The sequence below is a fragment of the Xenopus laevis genome, chromosome 4S (assembly GCF_017654675.1).
Source record: "Xenopus laevis strain J_2021 chromosome 4S, Xenopus_laevis_v10.1, whole genome shotgun sequence".
Taxonomy (NCBI): domain Eukaryota; kingdom Metazoa; phylum Chordata; class Amphibia; order Anura; family Pipidae; genus Xenopus; species Xenopus laevis.
The window spans coordinates 127,469,525-127,490,668 of NC_054378.1; the positions used below are offsets into that span (position 1 = coordinate 127,469,525).

The 21,144-nt window shown below is 39.6% G+C and overlaps 1 protein-coding gene across 6 annotated transcripts in view; it reads left to right on the forward strand.

Moving 5' to 3' along the window:
• The window catches only part of slmap.S (sarcolemma associated protein S homeolog), a 107,460-nt gene that overhangs the window by 36,356 nt on the left and 49,960 nt on the right, over window positions 1-21,144 (forward strand). For all 6 annotated transcript variants that reach the window (XM_018261518.2, XM_018261516.2, XM_018261519.2 and 3 more), the window contains exons 2-3: window positions 4,093-4,240; window positions 10,065-10,137. In XM_018261518.2, coding sequence (XP_018117007.1) covers window positions 4,093-4,240; window positions 10,065-10,137 — 221 coding nt within the window. The remainder of the gene's footprint in view (window positions 1-4,092; window positions 4,241-10,064; window positions 10,138-21,144) is intronic.

A 21,144-nucleotide genomic window follows, 5' to 3' on the forward strand; every position in this document is an offset into this window, starting at 1 on the left:
ATAACAGAAGAAATAATCTGTGCACACAGTAAAAAATTCCCTTAAGTTTACTTGTAAAGGGTCATTTTCACTTGTATTTGTAATGTGCTCATAGTCCTTCTCCCTCCCGACCTTGTGATGGAAAGTAAATATAGTGTGTGTCATTCACAGCAAGACTTTCTCTGAAAGCACCGCCATGCCTGAGCTATGAAAAGCACCATGACTCTCTGTTTCCATTCGCTACTCACCCTTGTGTACTAACACTTCAGAGTATTTGCTGAGTTATTACAGGCCCTCATTTGCTTTTGGGAAATTTACTAATGCAGTGATTTTTGAATTCGTTGTTTAACACTGCTTTCATAATCAGGAACCTCTCTAGCTCATAACAAGGTTACAGATATATAGAAACTTTGGGGTGTCACCCTGCTATAGTTCCAGGGGTACCCAGGGTACAAATAAGCACTCACCCCAAATCTCCTCCTAACTGACCTTCAGACTGGACCCCTTAGCTCATAACAATGTTACAGATATATAGAAACATTGGGGTAACAGTCACCCTGCTATAGTTCCAGGGGTACCCAGGACACAAATAAACACTCACCCCAAATCTCCCCCTAACTGACCTTCAGACTGGACCCCCTTAGCTCATAACAAGGTTACAGATATATAGAAACATTGGGGTGTCACCCTGCTATAGTTCCAGGGGTACCCAGGGTACAAATAAGCACTCACCCTAAATCTCCCCCTAACTGACCTTCAGGCTGGGCCCCCTTAGCTCATAACAAGGTTACAGATATATAGAAACATTGGGGTGTCAACCTGCTATAGTTCCAGGGGTACCCAGGGTACAAATAAGCACTCACCCCAAATCTCCTCCTAACTGACCTTCAGACTGGGCCCCCTTAGCCCATAACAAGGTTACAGATATATAGAAACATTGGGGTAACAGCCACCCTGCTATAGTTCCAGGGGTACCCAGGGTACAAATAAACACTCACCCCAAATCTCGACCTAACTGACCTTCAGGCTGGGCCCCCTTAGCTCATAACAAGGTTACAGATATATAGAAACATTGGGGTGTCACCCTGCTATAGTTCCAGGGGTACCCAGGGCACAAATAATCACTCACCCCAAATCTCCCCCTAACTGACCTTCAGACTGGGCCCCCTTAGCTCATAACAAGGTTACAGATATATAGAAACATTGGGGTGTCACCCTGCTATAGTTGTTATTTTTAAATTACACTGTTTGCATTCCTGAACCAGCAAGTGTATTTAGTTGTAATATTGGTGTGTAGGTGCATCTCAGGTCATTTTGCCTGGTCATGTGACTTGTGCCTGCACTTTAGGATGGAACTGCTTTCTGGCAGGCTGCTGTTTCTCCTACTCAATGTAACTGAATGTGTCTCAGTGGGACCTGGATTTTACTATTGAGTGTTGTTCTTAGATCTACCAGGCAGCTGTTATCTTGTGTTAGGGAGCTGTTATCTGGTTACCTTCCCATTGTTCTGTTGTTTGGCTGCTGGGGGGAAAGGGAGGGGGGTGTTATCACTCCAATTTGCAGTACAGCAGTAAAGAGTGACTGAAGTTTATCAGAGCATAAGTCATATGCGTAGGGGTAGCTGGGAAACTGACAATATGTCTAGCCCCATGTCAGATTTCAAAATTAAATATTAAACCACTAACTGATGAGTTTTGACAAAAAACTTTTTTTTCCTATAACAGTATCCCTTTAATCTGTAGCCATCCTATGGAGCTGAATAGAGTGTAGTTATTTGTGGCACAGGGGAGCTGTGGGTCAGAGCCAGGGTATTCCCTGCATGGAGTTTCTAATCCCTGGTACAGATCAGGTGTGGGCAGGTAGGAAGCCGTGCAGGATCCATTGAGACAAGTGCACTGATTGTACTTCCCGTCCCTTTAATCCCGGTTTATATGTTCTGCTCATACTGTCTGTGCTTCCCTTACAACTCTCTCAAATAATCCCCTTTATAATACACAAAAGCCGTGAATATCTTGTAAATTATATCCTTATAAACGGTGAGTAGTGATGTCATCAGTTATAAACGGTGAGTAGTGATGTGATTTCTGTCACATGACTCACTAAAATTTGTGTATTATAATAAATAAAGTATCCCCAGTTGTAAAATATAAGGATATTATAAGTTACCTCGGAGTTCCATGACCTGTATAAAGACACTCGGCCTCCGGCCTCGTGTTTTTATATGATCATGAAACTCCGCGGTAACTTATAATATCCTTATATTTTACAAGAGGGGGTACTTTATTCACTATATATCTGCTGGTCTGTGTGTGCAGCCGCCCGAAACCTGCGCTTGTTACAAAGTGTCACTGAATCCCCTGTGCTGCTGCCAGACCCATCTATTCTGTGCCCCCCCCCATGCTTCTGACAGTTTCTTTCAGTCTTAAACCTTAAATAACCTTTCAACAAGAGGAGCCATCTGGGAACAGTTACATGGCTGAGAGGCAACGAACCATCGGCAGACATTAAGCTCCAATAATTGGGCTCTTCAGAAAATGTCAGAAGACGATGCAATGAAACATTTATGAAATTGCTGATCATTATCTATGTGCTCAGTTCTAACTGTCAGCCCGTGAACAACTGTCAGGCCCTCATACAAACAGCTGCAATGTAGACCCCTGAATGGTACCTGCCACCTTTTACTCTTGACCTCTCTGTCTCTACTACAGGTATTGGATCCCTTATCCGGAAACCCGATATCCAGAAAGCTCCGAATTACTGAATGGCTGTCTCCCATAGACTCCATTTTATCCAAATGATCCAAATTTTTAAAAATGATTTCCTTTTTCTGTGTAATAATAAAGAAGTAGCTTGTACTTGATCCCAACTAAGATATAATTAATCCTTATTGGAAGCAAAACCAGCCTAATGGCTTTATTTAATGTTTAAATGAATTTCTAAAAGACATAAGGCACGAAGACCCAAATTACGGAAAGATCCATTATCCGGAAAACCCCAGGTCCCAAGCATTCTGGATAACAGGTCCCATACCTGTACTACTTCACACCTGTATTTCATGTACTTATGTTTACCCATCAGCCCCTCTATATGCGCTTGAACTGTTCTTTTTTGGGTAAGAAAAGAACCTTTAAATGAACTGTTAGTATGATGTAGAGAGGGATATTCTGAGACAATTTGCAGTTGGTTTTAATTTTTTATTATTTATGTTTTTTTGTGTTATTTAGCTTTTTATTCAGCAGCTCTTCAATTTGCAATTTCAGCAGTCTGGTTGCTAGGGTGCAAATTCCCCTAGCAACCATACATTGATATGAATAAGAGACTGGAATATGAATAGGAGAGGCCTGAATAGAAAGATGAGTAAGAAAAAGTACCCTAAACAATATAATTGTAGCCTTAAGAGCGAGGAGCAGAACAGGGTTTGAGACCCCCCCATTTGAAAGTTAAAAAAAGGCAAAAAATTGATAAACAATAAAAGAAAAAACATGGTCTTATTCTAAGCAACATTTCAAGTGACCATTCTATGACATTCAAAGTTAACTTTTGATCCAGTTTTACTCTGCAGACACAGACTAGCTCTGTACAGGTATGGGACTGTTCTTCAGAATGCTCGGAACCTGGGGTTTTCTAGATAACGGATCTTTCCTTTTTTTGGATCTTCATACCTTAAGTCTATTAGAAAATCATGTAAACTTTAAATAAACCCAATAGGCTGGTTTTGCTTCCAATAAGGATTAATTATATTTTAGTTGGGATCAAGTACAAGCGACTGTTTTATTATTACAGGTATGGGACCTGTTATCCAGAATGCTCAGGACCTGGGGTTTTCCAGATAAGGGATCTTTCCCTAATTTGGATCTTCATACCTTAAGTCTACTAGAAAATCATGTAAATATTAAATAAACCCAATAGGCTGGTTTTGCCTCCAATAAGGATTAATTATATCTTAGTTGGGATCAAGTACAAGCGACTGTTTTATCATTACAGAACAAAAGGGAAATTGTTTTTAAAAATCTGGATTATTTGGATTAAATGGAGTCTATTGAAGCTTTCCAGATAACAAGTTTCACAACAATGGATCCCATTCTCATGAGCCGTTTTGTTTCCATTTTACAGTTCTACCTTCAAGACACTAAGAGTAGTAACGGTACCTTCATAAACAGCCAGAGGCTGAGCCGAGGTTCTGAAGAAAGTCCACCATGTGAGATCCTTTCGGGGGACATCATTCAGTTTGGGGTAGACGTAACAGAAAACACCAGGAAAGGTAAGTCCATTATGTACTGTATGCTGTTCCCCTCTTACAGACCTAGACTTTGCTTTGGGAGAATACACCCTCTTTGTCAGAGATTCTAGTCTGAGAGCAGTTCTTACAAATATGGAGACAGGTAACATTCTTTGCTCTCAATAATAAGGAATGTTCTGGGCACACAATAAGCTATACCCTCATACTGTACTGTCTAAGGGAATCAATATGGCACCTCCTCCTCCCATATGTATAAATACAAATATACAGAGAAGGAATGTTCTGGGCACACAATAAGCTATACCCTCATACTGTACTGCCTAAGGGAATCAATATGGCACCTCCTCCTCCCATATGTATAAATACAAATATACAGAGAAGGAATGCTCTGGGCACACAATAAGCTGTACCCTCATACTGTACTGTCTAAGGGAATCAATATGGCACCTCCCTCCTCCCATATGTATAAATACAAATATACAAAGAAGGAATGTTCTGGGCACACAATAAGCTATACCCTCATACTGTATTGTCTAAGGGAATCAATATGGCACCTCCCTCCTCCCATATGTATAAATACAAATATACAGAGAAGGAATGTTCTGGGCACACAATAAGCTATACCCTCATACTGTACTGCCTAAGGGAATCAATATGGCACCTCCTCCTCCCATATGTATAAATACAAATATACAGAGAAGGAATGTTCTGGGCACACAATAAGCTATACCCTCATACTGTACTGTCTAAGGGAATCAATATGGCACCTCCTCCTCCCATATGTATAAATACAAATATACAGAGAAGGAATGTTCTGGGCACACAATAAGCTATACTCTCATACTGTACTGCCTAAGGGAATCAATATGGCACCTCCTCCTCCCATATGTATAAATACAAATATACAGAGAAGGAATGCTCTGGGCACACAATAAGCTGTACCCTCATACTGTACTGTCTAAGGGAATCAATATGGCACCTCCCTCCTCCCATATGTATAAATACAAATATACAAAGAAGGAATGTTCTGGGCACACAATAAGCTATACCCTCATACTGTATTGTCTAAGGGAATCAATATGGCACCTCCCTCCTCCCATATGTATAAATACAAATATACAGAGAAGGAATGTTCTGGGCACACAATAAGCTATACCCTCATACTGTACTGCCTAAGGGAATCAATATGGCACCTCCTCCTCCCATATGTATAAATACAAATATACAGAGAAGGAATGTTCTGGGCACACAATAAGCTATACCCTCATACTGTACTGTCTAAGGGAATCAATATGGCACCTCCTCCTCCCATATGTATAAATACAAATATACAGAGAAGGAATGTTCTGGGCACACAATAAGCTATACCCTCATACTGTACTGCCTAAGGGAATCAATATGGCACCTCCCTCCTCCCATATGTATAAATACAAATATACAGAGAAGGAATGTTCTGGGCACACAACAAGCTATACCCTCATACTAGAAGAGAGATTTATTTTGCTTGTGATGCAGTTTATGTTGCAGGTGAGTGTGTAGTTATAGAGAAGTGCAAGTACTATGCCAAATGCATCAGAGATGGGCCCGTGGGACAAGAGTAGGGCTTCAGGTTTCACAACATCTTTTGTGCGCCATTGATTTGGTTTGTTGTTAAATGGCGCAGACAATTTTCAGCTAATGTGGAACCTCATTATACTGCAGATATTTCCTAGTTATTTATGGTGCCCCTGTGGGAAGCTGTAAAAGTGCCACTGCATTCTAAATGTCACGCGTCTCCCGAGAGGTTTTGTTGCTTTACATTAGGGGGGAGAGAGGACTGTTGCGTATCTCTGTAGTACTCTGCATGGTAACTGGAGATCCCACTTGTACTACTGTAACCCAATCTGGACAGAATTGCCTTCAAACACATCTGTGACCTGCATCTGCCTTCCCCCAGCTCTGGGTCTGCTGTGCTGATGTGATTAAATAGTAAGAGGACATGTCTGTAAGATTTTCATTTGGTATAATGCCAGAATTTATTAGAAATTAATTTCAGTATGTCCGTGCAGAATATATGAGCCAGATTTTGTTTCCTTTTTACTGCCATGTGGCCATTCCATTGCTTACACTAGCCTTATTCAAGCACACTAAATCCAAGTCTCTAGTGCCGAGGTTCAGGCCTCAAAGCCCTTACTTGATAACACTGTTATAGAGAGGAGTCTCTGAGGAAGCTGATCAGCTGGTCAGCGAAACGCGTCAGGAGTCGTCACATCCGGGATTACCAGCAAAGACATGGGGAGAGGAACGCCGGTTTCCCCCGCACTTAGAAGTAACCTTTGGTAGAAAAGAAATCCCGAACCTTCCCAATCCCTCTATGTATCAATAATAGAAACTCCTCCCGCCCCATCACTCACATTAATGGGTTGAACTAGACCAAACAATAATTGTGAATGTAGGGACCCATGCAATCACCAGGAGAACATTGAAAGCCAACCATGGTTCATGCAAGCCGACTCTCATATATTAACATTATTGACCACATTTGGGTTCCATTGTGGCCAAATATCTCAAATATGCTCATCGCTTTTCTTCAAAGGGAATAAATTGTTTTCTTATTGGAGAAACGTGCAGACTTAAAGGAGAACTAAAGAAGTAGGTAGAAATGTTGTACATGATGTTTTGTGCTTCTGTGCCAGCCTAAGGCAACCACAGCCTAGAGTCCTGCAGCGGGTCGGGTACCCACAAAAACCTGCGGTACCCTGCGCGTTGCAGGTAGAAGTTTCGGGTTTGCGTGTCGAGTGTCGGACCACGGGTCTTCTCAATAGCGATTTTTACTCCTTTTTTCTGATCACGTCTACTTCTGATGATGCCACTTCCGGTTTACAATGACAGTACTTCCTGGTTCTTGATGGTCAGCTGGTCCCAGTTGCGGATAAGGTCAGGTAGCGGGTCCAAGCGGGTTGCGGATTACAGGTTGCGCGTTTGGGTTCCAAAAATGGACACGTACAGCCCTTTAGCAGTAAAGATCTGTGTCTCCAAAGATGCCCCAGTAGCTCCCCATCTTCTTTTCTGCTGATTCACTGCACATGCTCTGTGCTGCTGTCACTTACTGAGCTTAGGGACCCACTCACAATATACAGTACACATAGAATAGAAATGTCACAATATAAGGCTGATTAGTAATTAATACACATAATAACTACATGGCAGCATACAGTATATCTATTTGCCCCTAGAAATTGAATAGAAGCTGAAAGCATTTTCAGATCTAACTTCCTGGTTCTTGCGAGGAAAAAGGAAGTAAATCTGCTTCCCTTACACTGATTATATTCTATTCATTTTGCTCATGTTTAAAGAAGGAGTTTACACTGCAGGTAGAAAACAATGCACATGCTTTTGTGCTGGTTAAAGTCTCTCTTCGATTTAAGGTATATCTAATATTTTTTTAGGATTTTTTATTTTCTTTCTAGTTAGCAAGTCGTCTCCTATATGTTCCAGGCTGTGCATGGAGTGCTTGGCTTGTGTCCTGAACTCACTGTATAAATGCACGAGCCTGACATTTGTGGATAGCTATGCTGTGCTGTGACTCTATATCACAAAGCCCGGCTGTATGTCTAGCATTCCTACTTACTGGCTGCTGTAAGTATATCTAAAATAACCATATTCCTGTGCTGCCTGTCACCCTCAGCTAAAAATACTGTGCCAAGGACGCTGAAGGAGCCTGTAAAGATGTCTCCCTGTATGTTAAAGGAGTTGTTCACCTTTAAATTAACTGTTAGTAGGATGTAGAGCGGGATATTCTGAGACAATTTGCAATTGGTTTTCATTTTTTATTATTTGTGGTTCTTCAGTTATTTAGCTTTTTATTCAGCAGCTCTCCAGTTTGCAGTTTCAGCAGTCTGGTTGCTAGGATCCAAATTCCCCTAGCAACCATGCACTGATTTGAATAAGAGACTGGAATATGAATAGGAGAGACCCGAATAGAAAGAGGAGTAATAAAAAGTAGCAATAACAATAAAATTGTAGCCTTACAGAGCATTTGTTTTTTAGATGGGGTCAATGACCCCCATTTGAAAGCTGAAAAGAGTCGGAAGGAAAAGACAAATAACTCAAAAATTATAAAATATCAATAATGAAGACCAATTGCAAAGTTGCTAGGAATTGAATATAATATACTAAAGGTTACCTCAAAGGTTAACTACCCCTTTAAACTACAACTTTCAAAATCCCACAGGAGGTTCTGGGAGATTTAGTTTAATAAAATCTATAGCGTCATTTGTACATGTATGGGACCGGTTATCCAGAATGCTCTGGACCTGTGGTTTTCCAGATAGCAGATATTCCTGTAATTTGGGTCTTCATACCTTAAGTCTATTATAAAATCATATAAACATGAAATAAAGCCAATAGGCTGGTTTTGCTTCCAATAAGGATTAATTATATCCTAGTAGGGATCAAGTACAAGCGACTGTTTTATTTTTACAGAGAAAAGGGAAATTATTTTAAAAAATTTAGATTTGGATAAAAAGAGTTTATGGGAGACAGCCTTGTAATTCTGGATAATGGGTTTCCGGATAATGGATCCGATATCTATATCTTTCTTTATAATTGATGGCCTCAACCCTGTTGCCTTTCATGGAAGCACTGATGCCTCTGATTAGCAGATGTAACATAACAACAAAACCAGTGCCAAGATAGAAGCTATGGACAAGACAGGTGATTGCTAGGAATGCTGGGATATGTAGTTTAGCAGTAGCTACTACTGGTATGGGACCTTTTATTCAGAGTGCTCGGGACCTGGGGCTTTCCAGATAACGGATCTTTCTGTAATGTGGATCATCATACCTTGTCTACTAGAGAATCATGAATAAATTTAATAAGTCCAATGGGCTAGTTCTGTTTTTAATTAGGATTAATTATATCTTAGTTGGGATCAAGTACAAGCTACTATTTTATTATTACACATAAAAAGCAAATCGGTTTTAAAAATTTGGCTTGGTTGATTGCCTTTCCGTAATTTGTAGCTTTCAGGATAACTGGTTTCCAGATAATGGATCCCATACTTGTACACAGTGCATGAGTGCCGCAGTATGTGCTATAAATACAAAAGGAGGGGTAACAGCTCAGCATGGGATCTTGATATTTCCACTGCCTGGCACTTTATCTCGTGCGCGTGCGATTCATTCTAATTAATCCGCTCTTTAAATTCATTTATATTGAATCCTGGCAGAGAAAGCTGCGGATGAGTCATTTTGTGACGTTCCCTCGCATGTGATAAATGTGTCAGAATTCTCTTCATCCCCCCGGCTGTGCCAGGGCCCCACCGCTGCCAAATCATTTGCACTTGTCTCTTACCTGTAAGGTGTCTGTGTATTAATATTTCCTGATATTATTGCACCTACTGAAACAAACATTATATGTGCGAGACTCCCAGTTATATTCCACATTGAAATACAGGTATGGGATCCGTTATTTCTGTGTAATAATAAAACAGTCGCTTGTACTTGATCCCAACTAAGATATACAATTAATCCTTATTGGACGCAAAACCAGCCTATTGGCTTTATTTAATGTTTATATGATTTTCTAGTAGACTTATGGTATGAAGACCCAAATTACAGAAAGATCTATTATCCGGAAAGTTCCAAATTATGGAAAGGCAACCTCTCATAGACCCCATTATAAACAAATAATTTGGATTTTCAAAAAATGATTTCCATTTTCTGTGTAATAATAAAACAGTAACTTGTACTTGATCCCCAATTAATCCTTATTGGAAGCAAAACCAGCCTATACGTCCCCTTGCAGCATAGACATTGAATTGCATTTCTATTGTCTAAATGTTTTTTTTTATTCTCCCCAACAGTGACTCACGGCTGTATAGTGTCCACTGTAAAACTCTTCTTGCCAGATGGGCTTGAGACGCGGCGACGATCAGAGTAAGTGGAACCATATTTCACTTTATCAGTTGGTGCAAACTGGACCTGTTGCTTTACCAGACACCAACGTTTCTGTATTGCATCATGATGTATGCAGTGACGTTCTGGGATCTAGTCCTTATAGGAGAAGGAAAGACTAAAATTAAAGGGATACTGTCATGGGAAAAAATTTTTTTTTCAAAATGAATCAGTTAATAGTGCTGCTCCAGCAGAATTCTGCACTGAAATCCATTTCTCAAAAGAGCAAACAGATTTTTTTATATTCAATTTTGAAATCTGACATGGGGCTAGACATATTGTCAATTTCCCAGCTGCCCCAAGTCATGTGACTTGTGCTCTGATAAACTTCAATCACTCTTTACTGCTGTACTGCAAGTTAGAGTGATATCGACCCCCTCCCTTTTCCCCCCAGCAGCCAAACAAAAGAACAATGGGAAGGTAACCAGATAACAGCTCCCTAACACAAGATAACAGCTGCCTGGTATATCTAAGAACAACACTCAATAGTAAAAACCCATGTCCCACTGAGACTCCTTCAGTTACATTGAGAAGGAAAAACAGCAGCCTGCCAGAAAGCATTTCTCTCCTGAAGTGCAGGCACAAGTCACATGACCAGGGGCAGCTGGGAAATTGACAAAATGTCTAGCCCCATGTCAGATTTCAAAATTGAATATAAAAAAATCTGTTTGCTCTTTTGAGAAATGCATTTCAGTGCAGAATTCCGCTGGAGCAGCGCTATTAACTGATTCATTTTGAAAAAAATGTTTTTTCCGATGACAGTATCCCTTTAAGTAAGCTTTATCAGTAGGGTCTATATAAATACACCAGTAATCCCTCAAAGTAATACTGCTCTGAGTTCTCTGTCAAAAGAAACGCCACATTTCTTTCCTTCTATTGTGTACTCATGGGCTTCTGTATCAGACTTCCTGTTTTCAGCTTAAACCTCCAGGGCTAGGGCTTGAGCATGCTCAGTTTGCTCCTCTCTCTATTTCCCCCTCCCTTCTCTGCTGTAATCTGAGCCCAAAGTTATTATCTAGTAGGGAGAGACTCAGGCAGGAAGTGATGTCACACCAAGCTAATATGGCAGCCGCTATCCTAAACAAACAGAGAGCGTCTAGAGCTGTATGTTAAAGCTTTCTATAAAATAAATATAGCATTGTAGCTTGCACTATTGTGGCTAATCTATAGGCAATAAACTGCCTCGGTTGCTTTCCTTCCCCTTTATATATATATATATATATGCTTAAAATGCAGGTCTTCATATCGAAATCTGGCTATTTATGTTCTTCAGGGCTAGGGCTTGAGCATGCTCAGTTTACTCCTCACCCCTCCCTCCTACCCTCCCTGCTGTAATCTGAGCCCAGTGAGCAGGGAGAGACTCAGGCAGGAAGTGATGTCACACCAAGCTAATATGGCAGCTGCTATCCTTAACAAACAGAGCTTCTAGAGCTGTTTACTCAAGTTTGGTAAAACATTCTGCAGAATAAATATAGTGTTTTAGCTTGCACTATTGTGTCTAATCTACTGGCAATAAACTGTTCCAGTAGCTTTCCTTCTCCTTTAAGGGTCTGGCCACACGAGCAGATTCGGGGAGATTAGTTGCTCCAGTAACAAATCTCCTCTTCTTCAGGGTGACAATCTCCCTGAATTGCTTTCCCCCTGCCCTCTGCTGGCTAAAATGAAAATCTCCTGTGGCGATGCACTCGCGGTGATTAGATTTCCGAAGACGCCCGAAGTTTCCTCTTGAGGCAACGTCGGGTGACTTTGGAAAACGAAGCACCACGTGTGACTTCCCCCAGCGATTTTAATTTTAGCCAGCGGAGGGCAGGAGGAAAGCAATTCAGGGAGATTGTCACCCTGAAGAAGAGGAGATTTGTCACTGGGGCGACTACTCTCCCGAAGCTGCTTGTGTGGCCAGACCTTAAAGGAATTGTTCAGTATAAAAATAAAAACTGTGTAAATAGACAGGCTGTGCAAAATAAAAAATGTTTCTAATATTGTTAGTTAGGCACAAATGTAATGTATAAAGGCTGGAGTGGTTGGATGTGTATGTATTGATGTCAGTCAGACACTACTTCCTGCTTTTCAGCTCTCTTGGTTTACACTGACTGGTTACCCTGGTTACCAGGCAGTAACCAATCAGAGACTTGAGGGGAGGCCACATAGGTCAGGAACAGAAATGTACCATGTGGCCCCCCTTATAGTCACTGACTAACTCAGAGTTATAGAGCTGAAAAGCAGGAAGTAGTGTTCTGGCTACTATGTTACACATCCAGTCACTCCAGCCTTTATACATTACATTTTTGGCTAACTAACTATATTACAAACATTTTTTATTTTGCACAGCCTGTCTATTTACCCAGTTTTTCTTTTCACACTGAACTGTTCCTTTAAGAGGGATATAAATGAGCTGGAGAGAGTGCAGAGACTAAGTGCAACTAAACTGGTTAGAGGGAGGGAAGAGTTAAATTATGAGGGGAGACTGACAAGGTTGGGGTTGTTTTCTCTGGGGGAAAAAAGGCGCTTGTGAGGGGACATGATTAGACTTTACAAGTACATTAGAGGACATTATAGACAAATAGCAGGGGACCTTTTTACCCATAAAGAGAATCACGTACCAGAGGCCTCCCCTTCAGACTAGAGGAAAAGAAGTTTCATTTAAAGGAACAGAGTAGGGGGTTCATCACAGTGAGGACAGTGAGGTTGGGGAATGCACTGCCGGGTGATGTTGTGATGCTGATTCAGTTAATGACTATAAGAGGGACTTGGATGATTTCTTGGACAGACATAATACAAAGGCTATTGTGATACTAAACTCTATAGTTGGTGTATGAGTATATATAATTTATGTGAGTGTATGGAGGGGTCAGTGTATGTATGTATGTATGTATGTATGTATGTATGGACGGACGGTGGGGTTGAATTTGATGGACTTTGGTCTTTTTTTCACTATGACTATGTAATTATGGTGGTGCCAGTTCACACATGTGCAGCCGGTGAGCCTTCTGATGTTACATGATGTATATCTGCATGTTGTTCCAGAAGGGTGGCAGTACAGGTATGGGATCTGTTATATGGAAATCCGTTATCCAGAAAGGTGCTGAATTATGGAAAGACTGTCTCCCATAGACTCCATTATAATAAATGAATCAGAATTTCAAAAATAATTTCCTTTTCCTCTGTAATAATAAAACAGTAGCTTGTACTTGATCCCAACTAAGATATAATTAATCCTTATTGGAAGCAAAACCAGCCTATTGGGTTTTTTAATATTTACATGATTTTCTAGTAGACTTAAGGTATGAAGATCCAAATTACAGAAAGATCCATGGATTACAGGTCCCATTCCTGTATTACATGAACAATATTTAGAGGACTGCATGTTACTCATGAACTATAACTTGCATAGAAGAACAAGCGAGACCAGGAATAGACCCGATCAAATGTGTTAAAAAATACCCATAGGGTGGATAGTAAGATTTATAAGCAACAAGCTGTGCTCTTTTGCTTTTGGAACAAAAGCCTTGCTATTAAAAGCTTATATGAAATATTCATAGTATTGGCAGGGACAATCTATCATTGTGCAGTAGGTTTGCAGAGCGGTTGTGTTTATACAGAGAGAAGTGTCTGTGCTGGAGAGGCTCATGTTTGTCTGATTATTTGCCGTCTATATTGGGGTTTGTGGCATCTGCCCCTTTCTCCAGTTTTACACCAAACTTCTGCTTTGGTTTTGTTGTGTGAGACCAATGAGGGATCTGATACGGCTTCTTTCACTTTCCCAAAGAGAATTAAGGAATGTGAGACTGTTATTCCTTTATATATAGGGAATGGCATCATTTGGGCAACATTAAAGAGCATAGTCTGACTGGCCACATTGCTTGTGAGGCTTCCACGGCACGTGTGCTGGGCTAATGCTCTGCCACATGGAAAAGCATATGCCCAAACCTGTCCATACACAATACAATCCGATTGCCCTCGTTGGATTCAGGAATAATTTGCATTCAGTGTTTTGTGTGTGAGTCCCTCTGGTATTCATCTGATTAATGCCGATTATAGCCTGTGCATTCATTAATGTGATTATTGACTATTTATAAAGCAACATTTATATAAATACTGATACAGAAGGAGTGGTGGCGTGGCAGGTATGTGGTGAAAAGCAAATGGCAGGAATGACTGCTCCGTCCCACTTTCACTTCCAGTCATTCAACCAGCTGCGCAGCCAATCGGATCCACGTAGCAAGGCAGTCTGGTTGTATGGCCACATTGCACACAATCCATTCCCTAAGCTTATAGTTTAGATCCGTGCTGTCTAGCTTCATCCATATAGTGGCCCAGCAGTTTATGTAATAAAATAATGTCTTTGAAAAAAGGTCAGCGGAGCCCTTGGACTGTCCATAAAATTCTCTTGAGCCACTTTTTTATTTTTTTTATATATATATATATATATATATATAATATATATATAATATATATATATATATATATATATATATATTTATATTTATATTTATTTATATATATATATATATATATATATATATATATATATATATATATATATATATATATATATATATATATATATATATATAAAATCAAGCAAGATGGCGGTGTCCTGCTCCCTGTCTGGTTGCCAATCTGCCATTTTGCGTGCCACTATGTGCCTTGTCTGTCAATAAATATTGCACAGCATTTACAGGGCTGGGTGAAGAATCATCGGAAATAACATCCCATTCCCTTTTTTTCTGGGGTTTTTGATTATTAAAGCGATTCTGTCACCATTTTTATGATGTCGTTTTTATTTCTAAATGACAGTGTTTACACTGCAAATAATTCACTGTACAATATAAACTGTCATTCCTGAACCAGCAAGTGTATTTAGTTGTAATATTGGTGTGTAGGTGCATCTCAGGTCATTTTGCCTGGTCATGTGATTTCAGAAAGAGCCAGAACTGCTTTCTGGCAGGCTGTTGTTTCTCCTACTCAATGTAACTGAATGTGTCTCAGTGGGACCTGGATTTTACTATTGAGTGCTGTTCTAATAACTACCAGGGAGCTGTTATCTGGTTACCTTCCCATTGTTCTGTTGTTAGGCTGCTGGGGGGGAAAAGGGAGGGGGTGATATCACTCAAACTTAGTACAGCAGTAAAGAGTGACTGAAGTTTATCAGCGCATAAATCACGTGACTGGGGGCAGCTGGGAAACTGACAATATGTCTAGCCCCATGTCAGATTTCAAAATTAAATATAAAAAAATCTGTTTGCTCTTTTGAAAAATGGATTTCAGTGCAGAATTCTGCTGGAGCAGCACTATTAAAGTGGACCTGTCACCCACACATAAAAAACTGCATAATGAAAGTCCTTTCCAAATTAAATATGGAACCCCAAAAAATGTTTTCATTAAAACATCCATACCTGTTATAAAGGTGTTTAAATATCTAAACTGTCAATCAAATATTACCTGCCCCACCTCTATGCCCATGGCATAGAGGAGGGGCAATCAATTACTTTCACTTTCCATTCAGCACTTCCTACATGTCACTGCTCTCCTCACATTCCCCCTTCCCTCCTCAGGCTCTATAATTGTGTAGGGCACTGCACATGGACATTAGGTCCCTCATTCTGGTTCATACACAAGATTTTGGGGTGATACACAATTTCCCTTAATAACCGTGTCCACAAAATGGCAGCTGCCGACTTGCTGTGATTGTATAATTCCAAAACAGAAGGAAACAAAATTTAAATAATAAATACAGTGTAAGTAAAGTTTATTTTGCTCAACTAACATGATAGAAAAGAATTTGAAATTATTTCTTAGGGTGACGGGTCCCCTTTAACTGATGCGTTTTAAGAAAAACATGTTTTCCCATGACAGTATCCCTTTAATTTCTCTCTGCAAATGAGAACAACCATGACTGCTTTGCAAAGATATGAGAAGCCCTGGAGCCTAACTGCTAACATGGAGGAATTTGTCTTCTGCATAAAAGAAGTTATGTTACATTCTTCTGAAACTGTCTCAACCTTTACATTTGTTTGAGGCACCCTTGGTGATAAGGTTCCTTATAAAGAGATGTCCTCCAGCAAACTGGCTGCTGAGGCCCTTTCTGCTGCTGTGGAGGGGGAATGCTTTGGTACTTTGGTACAGAGGGGGTTCATAGCATAATTTAAATAAAATTACTGTATTCTAACCTTCACAGTTGTCTGACTTTTATATAAAGAAGATAGAACACTAAGATCTAGGATCATGCTCCCATTTTGGATTCTCTCTTGGCACAAACTGTAAAGAGAGACAGGTTTCCCTCTCGGAGGCATGTCTTTTTTTTTTTTTTTTAAAGTCCCAGTGGACATTGGTGACCTTCAGGTCCTCAATGGTGACTGTATCCATGGAAAATTCCTTTAAAGTTTGGCTTAGTCTTTATTAGCTTTAAAAGAATGCTGGCATCGGTTTCTCACCAGAGTTCTTGGCCTCTTTTGACATACTGGGGAAATCCACAGCATATACAGCCTTAACTTATGGACCTGTGTACAGATAAAACCCTTGGCAGCAGAAGATCCTATTACTAAACCATCCCTTTGATGGTGGAAAGCTCTTCAGTTCTTCTCAATTAGAATATTAAGAAATTTCCATCAGGATGAGACCTTCCAAGGTCTAATGCTTTTTGTTTCCTCAAATTATTGCATATGTACCACGAGACTTTGAGGACTCTACTAAAAACAAAGCCCTTAAACACATTTAAAATCTGGGTTGAAGCTCTTGGAACACTTCTAGGGAACGTCCTCGTGGATTGTTTGCTTGTCAGAAGTTATTTTCGGTTATTGATGCCTATTGATTAAAATTTAACAGAACCTTCTTTTAAACCTTGCTATGAAAGCAGCATTTTGAGTGATGGTTGAGTTTCTTTGGATACGGATGCATGGAGCCATGCTTAGGGCTGATCCAACATTCACTCCTAAGTGGAGTCTCAACCAGAAAGAATTTCTACTAAATCCAGAGTAGCAATAAAAGGGATCTCTCTTTTTATTAGACGTCTGCTAATTTACCTTGGGAGAGGCACGTCCTTCAGGATTTCCAAAATTATCTTTATTACCTTCTCAGGAGATTGAAACCACAGAACCAATTCTAAGATGAAAAGCGATCAACATCAACATAGGCAACCTCTAATGCACATTGATATTTTGAAGAGTACCGTATATACTCGAGTATAAGCCGTCCCGAGTATAAGCCGAGGGTGAGAAATGCAGCAGCTTCTGGTAAGTTTCAATCAACCCAAATTGAGGGTTTCTGCTCCCATTGGAGGTGCCGGCGTCTCGTTTTTGGATGCTGGCGACCATTCTTGGACGCTGGCGAATATTCTTAGACGCCGGCGACCGTTTTTGCGCTTGACCCGAGTATAAGCCGAGGTAGAGTTTTTCAGCATATTTTGGGGGCTGAAAAACTCGGCTTATACTCAAGTATATACAGTAGCTTTTTAGTGTCAGTATCACTTTAAAGTGTGAACAACATAATATATATACAGTGGTGTGAAAAACTATTTGCCCCCTTCTTGATTTCTTATTCTTTTGCATGTTTGTCACACAAAATGTTTCTGATCATCAAACACATTTAACTATTAGTCAAAGATAACACAAAACAAACACAAAGTAAACACAAAATGCAGTTTTTAAATGAGGGTTTTTATTATTTAGGGAGAAAAGAAATCCAAACCTGTGTGAAAAAGTAATTGCCCCCTGAACCTAATAACTGGTTGGGCCACCCTTAGCAGCAATAACTGCAATCAAGCGTTTGCGATAACTTGCAACGAGTCTTTTACAGCGCTCTGGAGGAATTTTGGCCCACTCATCTTTGCAGAATTGTTGTAATTCAGCTTTATTTGAGGGTTTTCTAGCATGAACCGCCTTTTTGAGGTCATGCCACAACACCTCAATAGGATTCAGGTCAGGACTTTGACTAGGCCACTCCAAAGTCTTCATTTTGTTTTTCTTCAGCCATTCAGGTGGATTTGCTGGTGTGTTTTGGGTCATTGTCCTGCTGCAGCACCCAAGATCGCTTCAGCTTGAGTTGACGAACAGATGGCCGGACATTCTCCTTCAGGATTTTTTGGTAGACAGTAGAATTCATGGTTCCATCTATCACAGCAAGTCTTCCAGGTCCTGAAGCAGCAAAACAACCCCAGACCATCACACTACCACCACCATATTTTACTGTTGGTATGAAGTTCTTTTTCTGAAATGCTGTGTTACTTTTACGCCAGATGTAACGGGACGCGCACCTTCCAAAAAGTTCAACTTTTGTCTCGTCGGTCCACAAGGTATTTTCCCAAAAGTCTTGGCAATCATTGAGATGTTTTTTAGCAAAATTGAGACGAGCCTTAATGTTCTTTTTGCTTAAAAGTGGTTTGCGCCTTGGAAATCTGCCATGCAGGCCGTTTTTGCCCAGTCTCTTTCTTATGGTGGAGTCGTGAACACTGACCTTAATTGAGGCAAGTGAGGCCTGCAGTTCTTTAGATGTTGTCCTGGGGTTTTTTGTGGCCTCTCGGGTGAGTTGTCTCTGCGCTCTTGGGGTAATTTTGGTCGGCCGGCCACTCCTGGGAAGGTTCACCACTGTTCCATGTTTTTGCCATTTGTGGATAATGGCTCTCACTGTGGTTCGCTGGAGTCCCAAAGCTTTAGAAATGGCTTTATAACCTTTGAAATTGAACTCAGGTCTGATAAACCACAGTTAAGTTATTTTTTAACAAGGGGGGCAATCACTTTTTCACACAGGCCCATGTAGATTTGGAGTTTTTTTTCTCCCTTAATAACGTAAACCTTCATTTAAAAACTGCATTTTGTGTTCAATTATGTTATCTTTGACTAATAGTTAAATGTGTTTGATGATCAGAAACATTTTGTGTGACAAACATGCAAAAGAATAAGAAATCAGGAAGGGGGCAAATAGTTTTTCACACCACTGTATGTGTGTATATATATATATATATATATATATATATATATATATATATATCTCTATATATCTATATCTTCCTTTTCCCTCAGTCCCAAAAGTAGCACTCTATTGTTAACCTTTTTTTTCATATGCAGTTGTTTTTCCTACACAATTTGCCTCTTTTGGCTATGATTTTAAAACCACAAAAAATAGAGGTAAGTATCTCTGTGCCAGTGGTGCCTATGTGACTGATGAAAAAGGAATTTAAGGTACAGTACAGGTATGGGACCTGTTATAAAGAATGCTTGGGACCTGGGGGTTTCCAGTTAATGGATTTTTCTGTAATTTAAGACCTTAAAGTCTACTAGAAAATCATATAAACATGAAATAAACCCAATAGGCTGGTTTTGCTTCCAATAAGGATTAATTATATCTTAGTTGGGATCAAGTACAAGCTACTGATTTATTATTACACAGAAAAGGTAATTACTTTTAAAAAAAAATTTGAATATTTGATTATAATGGACTGTATGGGAGACGGCCTTTCCATAATTTGGAAATGGATAACAGGTTTCTTGTTAATGGATCCCATCCCTGTATCTTATAAAAAAGCTCATATAATCCAGACAGCTGTGCACCTAAAATCTCCATCGGTACTAGAGGTTTTCAGTGCTAGATGAATACAAAGATGGCCAGAATTGAATGTCATTTTTTTCCCAGCCTTAATTTTGCTTTTAATGTGTGGAAATAAATCTATTTCTCGGAGATGATTCCATTTTCCACCTAAAGCCCAAAATGAGAATACAGCCGGAGGTTACTATATATATATATATATATATATATATTATATATATATATATATATATATATATATATATATATATATATATATATATATATATATATATATATATATATATATATATATATATATATATATATATATATATATATAGCTGCACCTTCTGTTCACGCATTCTGATGAATACTGCATTATCACTGCATTTTAACTCTTCCGTATATTTTTTGCTAGGGTTATTTTTAAGCAGAATTAACTCCCCTCCCCCCCAGCGCTAGACTCACTTGGTGGTATTTTAAATTTAATAACACAGGGATATAAAAATAAATCTGCAAGCGTGAATCTTACAGGTACATAGAAAGTTATTAACAAAAACAAATATTTAAGCAGTTGGAATGGATTGTGCTAAGCTCGGGTCCAACAACAAGGTTTTTGTGGGTTGGATTTAAAGTATTCGTGTTGCTTGATAGATTTTGGGGCGGTGGGTGTTGGCATGATTGAATTTAGCATTGGTAACAGTTTAAGTTAAAGGAGAACTAAAGTTTAACTAAAGAAGTAGGTAGAAATGTTGTACATGATGTTTTGTGCTTCTGTACCAGCCCAAGGCAACCACACCCCTTTAGCTGTAAAGATCTGTGTCTCCAAAGATGCCCCAGTAGCTCCCCATCTTCTTTTCTGCTGATTCACTGCACATGCTCTGTGCTGCTGTCACTTACTGATCTTAGGGAGCCACTCACAATATACAGTACACATAGAATAGAAATGTCACAATATAAGGCTGATTAGTAATTAATACAGATAATTACTACATGGCAGCACAGAAACCAGTGCAATTAGCATCAGAATTGAATAATCAGCAAACCTGTAGCATCAGCTTATATTACAGCCAGGGAAGGTCATTTTCTGCTGGATAATTAGTGACGAGCCCTAAGCTTAGCTTCTCAACAGCCAATCAGAGCCCACTGAGCATGTGAGTGTCACAGACACTTTCCAAGATGGTGACCCCCTGTGACAAGTTTGAAGTCCTGGATCATTGCTGCTATTGACAAGCTACAACTTTAGCCTCGCGCAATAAGTTCACTGTATAAAATATGCCATTTTTTAGCTATATGAATTTTTAGGATTTATTTCTCCTTTAAGGTACAGCATGGTAGTAATTTAGTGCCATCTTGGAAATGCACTTGACTGTGGGGTTTCACTGAGATTGGAATTTTAATGACTTGGAGTTAGTTCAGCAAACCTCTTTGTTGTTAGAATATTTGAACTGTTTAATACATATATAC